Below are 9,958 nucleotides of genomic sequence, written 5' to 3'. Positions count from 1 at the left end.
CCTCCCCATTTCACAAACCTGTTCGAAAAACAACTGCATTCTTGGCATACACCGATCGAAATTGAAGATTTCGAAGCAGTCCTTTTGCAGTCAGTTGCACGTGGATTCTGGTTAGGGAGAATTCCCGACTCCATAACATTTCTTCAAGTTGATACTAGCAGACTGATGGAAGAAATCATGCTCCTCTACAATTATGTACTGTACAATGCCGATTCCAATAGTACAGTCAAACCAGATAAATTTCACAAGTGTCAAAGCAATTACAGCTATATAAAATGGAAAAAAATGCTTCAAAATCTAAAAAGTTAGAGCTGAGGAGGCTATAGCCATTTGGTAGAGCTTTCGTTCTCAATTGTGACAGTCAGAGGCTGAGCAGACAGCTAGCTACCTACTTCCGACTGGTTCATAAAGCAACAAGCCAGCCCCTAAATTCCACTGATGTTTCATGCTTAATCTGCTACAAACAGTGGGGGGTGGGGGAACTGAAATAGGAAATATCCATGTTCAACTTGGCAATGAAAATCTTATACATAAAATTAGTGCAATATTTTTAAAAATCAACTAAGTTGATGGGTAAGTTGCAAGATTCAAAATTGTTTTCAAAGAAATTTGTTTGCATTCCTCAAAGGAATTGTAGCTCTTTAGTGAGCTTATTGTTCTATAAACAGGTTTCCTGCTGAGAATCTGAAGTTCAGTCCCACGCCCAGTCTCAATTTCTGAGCTTTGGAAGTCTTGGGAAATATTCCAAAATATTGCAAGCGTGTCTATTTTTGTGCACAGTTTAGATTGTCCAATGTGCTCCACTAATTTCAACAGCTAATAACTATAATTAACTAGTTCAAAAATTTGAAAGTATGAATATGACTTAAATGCTTAAGAATTTTTAAAAAGTGGCATTTTCAGACATGAATAGAATTGTTAGTCAAAATAGCTATGTGCAATTCTAAAAGTTGAAAATAACATGTTGAAACAATTGAAAGGAGTTCATTTCTGCTACAATCACTAGGTAACTATGGTTTGTAACACTTAAGCAAACGTAAGCAAGCTAAGGATTGCAGATCCCAATCTCTTGGTTCATCAAGTTTTCCACTCCTGCCAATTTTTGTTGCAGGAAGGAAAATACATATATTGTACTGGACTTCAAATATTAATATCCTGAATTCCACTGATGTTCTAGCAAAAAAAACCCTAAATCTTTTGATGGCATGTGGTTAGTGACAAATTTCCATTTTTCTTTGGATCACTTGACAAGACAAAAGGGGTTCACTGACCCTCTATTAGTCATACAATCTGAAACTAATCAACATGGAATTTATTCCCATTGTACAATAATTTCTTTTGAAACTTCTGGTCCTGCCAAAGGTCAACAACATTGTTATAAATGTGTCAACAGGATGCCATTTCAAATTTTACCTATGACTACAAAGTGTCACAATATCCTCTTCAATCTCACCTATGATCCTACACTAATTCAGATTCGTTCCTGTTTGAGGGTGGGGGGTGTGACAAGGTGGTGGCAGATGCTCAGAGGAGCTCTGACAGCAATTATTTTGCAAACAAGCCAGCCATTTTGAGGAGAATAAGGTCCCAGTAACAATCCAGACCACTGACAAGATATGCAGCTAGTCCAGTACTGATGGGAAGAGAGACAGAGTGAGAGTGATTGTGACTGTATGAACAGAGATATGGACTAAGGATCTAGAAACCGGGATTCAAATCCTAAATTAGCTTTAATTTAGGATTTATTGAATTAAAAACTGGCATTGCATTGCTCTTTTTTGGCAAATCGGCTACACAGTAAAATGACTACCTGCAGCACTGAAAGGTACGATATAAATTCAGAAATATTTCCTATTCCTTTTTCATGAGTAATGAACATGAACACCACCTAGTGCACTTATGTCTTCTGATCTACAAGCATCTCGATGTCTGATCTGTGTATATGCAATGCTGGATGCAGTCCACGTGGTTGACCTTTAATTGTATTCTTGTGGTTAAAACAGACCAGCTGTAGCAAATTGACAAAAGCATAATAATGCACTGGATTTAGACATGAAGGCACACCCTGAAAAATACCAATGACTTGCTCAGAATCTGCCATCACACCTAGGTACCACCGGTTGGAGATCATGGCATGCAGTCAGTATGTAAGTCCTCAACACTGACTTAGGCATGCATCAAGATCTCATGACATCAAGTCAAACATGGGTAAGGAAACCATTTACCACTGTCCTTTAATTGTAGGATCATTACTGCCTGAAGATACTGTGCATTCTTCTGGAACTGCTATTCTAAACAGAGCAGATTTACCAGCCCAAAAATGAGCATCCATGGGGTGCTGTGAACTAACACTACTGATTCACCACAATCTGTAAACTCATAGCATGGATATCCAGAAAGTGTCCATCAGGTATCAATTGGATTCACTCCATGTGCTATCAAAAAACAGCTCAGCACATTGCAAGTAAGGACTATGAACCCCTGATTTTAGTCTTCAAGTCATGTGCACTAGAACCAGCCCAACCTCAGGCCAAGCTGCTTCAGGATGGACAAGTGCCAGAGTTGAGCCAAACTAGAAAACTGCTAAAGTATGCTGCGTTGACAAATGAATGAATGCCAGCTGCCTTTCAATTAGAAAAGTGACAGAAGCACTTGCTTATTAGTAATTTGCTTACCAATGCTAAATGCTAAATTGGGACCATCACTTAAGTTTTAGAATCTTCTGAGATTAATATTAAAGCAGCATTTAGCACAGGAGGAAGATGGTTCTAGTTTTTGGAGTCTGATCATCTGTCTCAGGATATTGCTGGCACTCCAAGTCAACCATCTTTTAGCTTTTATGACCTTCCCTCCATCATCATCAGAATTAGGGATGTTCACTTGTGACTGCAGTGTTCAGTACTTTTGTGATTCCTCAGATACTGAAACAATCTGCCTGTATGGAGCAAGAAGTGGACAACATTCAAATAAAATGGCAAGTTACTGGTCTGCCACACAAGTGCCATGCAATAACCATTCCAATAAGAGAATGCAACCATTTTTGACATTCTAGGACATATTTTGGAACTTCCTCACAACACGACGTGTTCGAAGATGGCACCTCACTACCAAGGACAAGTTGGTATGGATAATTCATGCTGCCCAGAATCACAAAATTGGAACTTTTATGCTCATAATTAGTACATCCAACAGTGGCAACATGCAGCATTCCCTCCATATTGCACCAGAACAGTAACTTAGACATAGTACATAGAACATAGAAAACTACAGCATAAACAGGCCCTTCGGCCCACAGGTTGCACCAATCATATCCCTACCTACCAGGCCTATTGAAAACCCTCAATCCCATTAAATCCTATGTACTCATCCAGAAGTCTCTTAAAAGACCCCAATGAGTTCACCTCTACCACCACCGACAGCAGCTGATTCCACTTACTCACCGCCCTGAGTGAAAAACTTACCCCTGACATCTCCTCTGTACTTGCTTCCCAGCACCTTAAACCTGTGTCCTCTCATAGCGACCATTTCAGCACTGGGAAATAGCCTCTGAGAATCCACCCTGTCTATACCTCTCAACATTTTATAAACCTCCATCAGGTCGCCTCTCAACCGTCGTCTCTCCAGGGAGAGAAGACCTAGCTCCCTCAACCTATCCTCATAAGGCATGCCACCCAATCCAGGCAACATCCTTGTAAATCTCCTTCGCACCCTCTCAATAGTTTCCACATCCTTCTTGTAGAGAGGCAACCAGAACTGCGCACAGTACTCCAAGTGGGGTCTGACAAAGGTCTTATAAAGTTGCAGCATTATCTCCCGACTCCGAAACTCAATCCCTCGATTAATGAAGGCTAGTACACCATATGCCTTCTTGACCACATCTTCCACCTGTGAGGCCGATTTAACAGTCCTGTGGACCCGGACCCCAAGGTCCTTCTGATCCTCAACAGTGCTAAGACTCCTACCCTTGATATTATATTCCTTCATCCCATTGAACCTGCCAAAATGGACCACTACACATTTATCCGCGTTGAAATCCATCTGCCACTTCTCCGCCCAGTCTTGCATCTTATGTCTCGCTGCAACTTGACATCCCGCCAGACTATCCACACTACCACCAACCTTCATGGTCGTCAGCAAGCTTGTACACCCAACTAAATAGTACACCCAACTAAATAGTACACCCAACTAAATAGTACACCAAGGAACAGAAGCATTGTCCACACAAAACATCAGCAGGAAATCTATACACTGTTTGGTTTCAGATCTTCCATTTCAGCTAGTCATGCTAGTAACTGAACTAACCTGAATCCCCAATAAATTGACATTTGGTAATGAGATATGGAACAAATGCAGGCATACGGAAGTAGGTCACAGATCACCCATGATCTCATTGAACAGGACTTGTTTGCAGGATTTGGCTTACCTCTGGCCCTATCAAACTTTATCTGTGAACATAGAATCCACACTCATTGCAAAAGGTACAAGAGAAAAGCTTTGTCAGGAAGTAAAGGTAGTTTTAATTAATCTATGTTTGTATCATTGGCTATTAGAAATAAGGTATATCGATTATTTCTGTATTGGTATAGAGTTTCTGATGTGGAAAGTTGTAAGAGAGGCTAAGTTGTTGCTTTGCAAGCAGGGGCACCTTAAGAAAGGCCTTTGAAGTTTAGTTTTAACTAGACCAAGGCAGTTAGAGCTAAGAATAGGAGGCAACCCTCAGCTCTGCCAGAAGCAATACGAATAATGGGCAGGAGATCAAGTCCTATAAATTTAAGAAAACCAGGGAATGAAAAGGAGAAGTTACAGGAAGATTGAAAAAGTCAAACAAGAAAGGAAATTGGAATTTGAACAAATTCCAGTTCACTGAAGTTAAAGACCTGACAAATGTGGACTTGGTGCAATTTGATAACAAGAAGTCAGATGTCTGAAGTAATCCTAAAGTTGGTGATCTTAGTATAGCTAAAGCAGTAGTGTTCAATTGGTGACAAATGTTTCCGGAGAGATTGTGGAAGCTTGAATGCACGTGGCAATTCAAGGCAGAGGAATATTGAAGAGAGTTGGAAATCCTGGAAGTGGATCCTTGCTGAAAATAGCTGAGAGAAATAGGAGGAGTAGGCCATCTAGCCCTTCGAGCCTGCCCCGCCATTCAATAAGATCATGGCTGATCTGTCGTGGCTCAGTTCCACATTCCCGCCCTCTCCCCATAACCCTTAATCCCCTCTCTTATCAAAAACCCATCAACCCGCGTCTTAAAAATATTTAGCGAGGTAGCCTCCACCACTTCAACGGGCAGAGAATTCCAGAGATTCACCACCTTTTGAGTGAAGAAGTTCCCCCTCAACTCCGTTCTAAACCGCCCCCCCTTTATCTTGAGGCTGTGCCCCCAAGTCCTACTATCCTTTGAGCTGGAAGAGTCTCTCCACCTCTATCCTATCCATCCCATTCAGCATCTTATATGTCTCAATGAGATCTCCCCTCATTCTTCTAAACTCTAACGAGTACAAGCCTAGTTTATTCAACCTCTCCTCATAGCTCAACCCCCTCAACTCCGGCATCAGCCTAGTAAACCTCCTCTGCACTCCCTCCAAGGCCAAAATATCCTTGCGTAAGTACGGCACCCAAAACGGCACACAGTACTCCAGCTGCGGCCTCACCAATGCCCTATACAGCCGCAGCAAGACCTCCCTACTTTTATATTCAATCCCCCTCGCTATGAAGGCCAGCATCCCATTCGCCTTCCTGACCACCTGCTGCACCTGCAAGCTGGGTTTTTGCGACTCATGCACAAGGACCCCGAGGTCCCTCTGCACTGTTGCTTGCTGCAGTTTTTCACCACGTAAGTAATAATCCTTCCTACCATTATTCCTACCAAAGTGGACCACATCGCCCTTGCCAACATTAAATTCCATTTGCCATTTCCTGGCCCATTCGCCCAGCCTATCTAGACCCTCCACACAATTTGCCGTTCCACCAATCTTGGTGTCATCAGCAAATTTCAACACCCTACACTCGGTTCCCTCCTCCAGATCATCTATATAAATGGTAAATAGCTGAGGCCCCAGCACCGACCCCTGGGGCACTCCACTAGTCACCATCCGCCAATCCGAATAGCACCCGTTGACCCCCACTCTCTGCCTCCTATTTGACAACCAATCCTCTATCGACGCTAACACCCTACCCCCAACTCCATGTCCCCTGACCTTCTGCAATAACCTCTTGTGAGGTACCTTGTCAAACGCCTTCTGAAAATCAAGAAAGACCACATCCACCAGCTCTCCTCTATCCACCGCCCTAGACACATCCCCATAGAACTCTAGTAAATTTGTCAGACACGACTTCCCTTTAACGAAACCGTGCTGCGTCTGCTCTATCAAGCAATTCCTCTCAAGGTGCCTCGCTATTTCCTCCTTGATGACGGATTCTAACATTTTACCTACAACAGACGTTAAACTAACCGGCCTATAATTCCCTGCCTTTTGCTTGGCACCCTTCTTAAAAAACGGCGTAACATTAGCCGCTTTCCAATCTTCCGGCACTTCCCCGGAATCCAGCGACGACATTACTTGGAAGAAAATTCTAAGTCAGGTCTGAGAGTAGAGTTCGGAAACACAAGGGTATTAACAAAGTTTGGCACGGAATCCGAAGAACATAGAATATTTTACTTTCATTATAGATGATTCAAGGGATTCAAGAGTGCCAGGTGGAGGAGGATGATGTTAGATGAAAATAGACTCTCTTAACGATGGCACAGAAGTGTATTTGAAAGATTGAGAAACCTGTTTGCTATACAAGGCAGGACACTAATGCAACTTTAAAAATATCAAATTACCAATGGGTAGAACATGGGATCAAAGAGTTGCTGGGTTTTTAAAACAAACTAGAAGATGTGATAAGGCAGGTGAAGGTAGAATCATTGATAAAGGGAAGTGCTTTATATTGCTTTAGCAACAACAACAAAACGATGATCAATTAGGTCAGCAGGTGGCAGAAAGGTATGATGGATTGTCAGCATTGATGCAAACGGTAACCTCGTTAAACCCGTGTCAAGGAACATTAACAGGAGGCAAAATACTGATAAGAAAAACAAAAGGACAAACATGAAGACTTGGATCAGAGTGATTCCATTGTAGGGCTGCAAATAGAAACCACTAGGTGAGATTTGGTGGTTGGGACACATTGGAATCTAGCAGCTCAAAGCAGACGAGAGGAGAATTGCTGAATGGATCAATTGTGTCATATCACCAACAAATGATAAGAGTAAAAAACAGTGCAAGAATATCACTGGTGATTGACCTTTGTGGAAACTAGAGGATACTGCTTTAGATTTGATAATCTAGCAACCCAAGGTTGGATGGAACAGAGGGATGAGATTTGGAGAAGCAAAGCTCACTAGAATTAAAAATGAAGGCAATGCCAGACAAATCAAACTGAAGTAGATGTAGGGATAGCTGGGATAGGGCTGAACGTACAGGAGGACCATAGCAATAATCTGGAAACAGAAGGGCAGTTGGGAAGGGAAAATAAAGGAACAAAGGCAAGAAATAATTCACTAAGTGATGGAGTCAGGGCAAAAATTTGCAGGAAACAATAGAAACAATTAAAAGCTCAGGTGGTTTCTATCGTTGAAATTTGAGATCCATCAAGTTGTCTCATGTCTGGGGAGTGGTTCAATCGAGAAGACAACGAGGTCAGAAATCAGAGGCAGGAATTCATTTGAACTAAAACAAGTGGAATCCCCAGGTTTTGGCATGCCTTCTATTCAGTTCTTCCAAATCCCATCTTCTCTACATGGCTAGACTAGAATTACTGAATGCTTAAACTATAGTTTTAGTTTACAGCAAAATACTGTGGATGCTGGAAATCAAATAAAAATACAAGTCTTGGAAACAGTCCACAGATCCTGCTGAGAGAACAGGTATAGTCAAATATGACTTCTTCAGATACTAACAGGCCTGCTGAGCATTTTCTTATTCCATACCTTAGGCAGCTGGTTGCAGGAGATGAAGATGCTTTATGCACCAAAGTTGGTGGTTGATTATATCCTGTCAGTTCAAGTCCACTGCTGGCTGTGGTTCTTTCTCCAACAATGGAGAAACTGAATAGAAGTCTGTAGGATTATCAAAGGGTTCAATAGGGAAGACGGAGAAACGATTTACACTTCCTCAAGGCACCACAACTAATGCTGCACAGTGAATAAAACAATTTGGGAATTAAGAAAAATTTCTAACCAGAGTAAGGATTGCAAACTCGCTACAGGAATACTTGAAGCCATTAAAAACTTAGATGTGTTTATCTTATTCTTTTATTTGTATCCATCTGTATCTCAGAAGATGCAGAGAAACTAATGGTAAAGCTTAGAACAGGCAAAGACCAATTGAACCAAATGCAACTTGTAAGCACATTAATGTGGCACCCAGAACTGTCCAAGATCAATAGAAATACAATTTGCAACAGTTGCAAGCTAAATGAAAGTTTGTCCTGGAATAACGTTGCATTGAATTTAACAAAAATAGGATTTTTTATTTTGTCAGAAAAGTTATATTCAGCATTTGGGCTTTGCTGAATTGAGTAGCAGCTTGGGTCATTTTGACATGTTTTTTACTCTTTCACAAAGTGAAAATTACACCGTTGCCTGTCTTTTACTCTCAAGGTTGTAGTGAGTTGCTGCCTTGAAACCCTGAAGGCCATCAAGCATGGGTCCCCCCGATAATACTGTTAGAAGAAAGGGAGTTGCAGGATTTTGATCCAGCCACAGTGAAGGCATGGCAATTAGTTCCAAGGCAGGATGATGATGTGGCTTGGTGGTGTTCTCATGCTGCCCTTGTCCATTTTGGCAGCAGAAGCTATAGATTTGGAAATTGCTGCTGCCACAGCCCATCTTGATGGGAAACTGCTTGTTGGTAGTGGAGGGAGTCAATGTTTGGGTGGTGGATGGGTTTAATAAACCAACTGCTTTGTCCTGATAGTGTCAGTGACTGTTGCTGGGGCTACATACATGCAGAAAAAGCAGTACACTCCAGATTTGTGACATGCAGATGAAGTCAGACTTTGAAACAGAATATTTGCGGACCCCCCTCAGTTTAACTGCTCATCGCCATTTGTGACTGGATGTGGCGGGTCTATACAGCTTAAATCTGACCTGTTGTTTGCAGGAGTGCTTCGCTATGTATTTTGCAAGCTACTTCTCCTGTTGTTTGGTATGCAAGTAGTCCAGTGTTGTAGACTGACCAGGTAACATCATATTCAGGTATGCCTAGTGCTGCTCCCCTATACATCATTGAATGTTACTGGGCCACGAGATTACAGATCATCATGGAATATAATCTGATTGCCCATAATGCTTTCTGGATGCCAGTTGAGATGCTACATCTATTGAATCTCTTTAGCACACTGGCAGTGCCACAGGATAATAGTGTACTTTCCTAGGGGAAGGTGAGACTTTGGTCTCTACTACCAATACTGCCTTGGACAGATGCATCTTCTGGTGGGTGGACAAGGCCAAGGTCTAGTAGAATCTCATATTGGTGCCCTCACCATCTGCTGCAGATCCAGTATGGCAGATATGTACTTCAGAACTTGGCCAGGTCAAGTCAATAATGATGCTAACAGCTGTTGGTGATGGACATTGAAGTCCCCTCATCCAGAATATATTCTTGCACTTGTCACCCTTAGTGCTTCTTGCTTGTGGTGCTCAATATGGTACATAAAACAGTGCCACTTCAGCATCACCTCCCTTGGAAGAGCATGAGCTTAAGTTAAATAGATTAACATGGCCTGTTTTTGGTCTATCAGCCAAGGTCGGCCAGACTTGTTAGAATCAGATAAAATCTTCCCAAACATGTGCTCTACTCATTACACCTGGAAGCCCACTCACATGAAAGCAAAACAAACAGCCTCTGATAAACATCTGCTCCAATCAACACATGGGAAGCAGGTGCCCAAGTGGAACAAAAGCAAT

General features: G+C 42.0%; 1 protein-coding gene across 8 annotated transcripts in view; it reads right to left on the bottom strand.

Annotated features, from left to right (window-relative positions):
* mtus1b (microtubule associated tumor suppressor 1b) overlaps positions 1–9,958 on the bottom strand; it is a 144,097-nt gene that overhangs the window by 48,687 nt on the left and 85,452 nt on the right. Inside the window, exon 1 of one of the 8 annotated variants that reach the window (XM_080186941.1) lies at positions 19–361. The exons of the other annotated variants lie outside the window; for them this stretch is intronic. Coding sequence (XP_080043067.1) covers positions 19–139 — 121 coding nt within the window. The 5' untranslated portion in view covers positions 140–361. Of the gene's footprint in view, positions 1–18; positions 362–9,958 lie in introns of those variants that run through there. 8 annotated transcript variants of the gene reach the window in all.

Source organism: Carcharhinus amblyrhynchos, chromosome 1, assembly GCF_965287045.1.
Source record: "Carcharhinus amblyrhynchos chromosome 1, sCarAmb.v2.hapA, whole genome shotgun sequence".
Lineage (NCBI taxonomy): Eukaryota > Metazoa > Chordata > Chondrichthyes > Carcharhiniformes > Carcharhinidae > Carcharhinus > Carcharhinus amblyrhynchos.
Note: the sequence above shows the minus strand (reverse complement) of the source record. Positions and strands in the feature narration are given on the sequence as shown.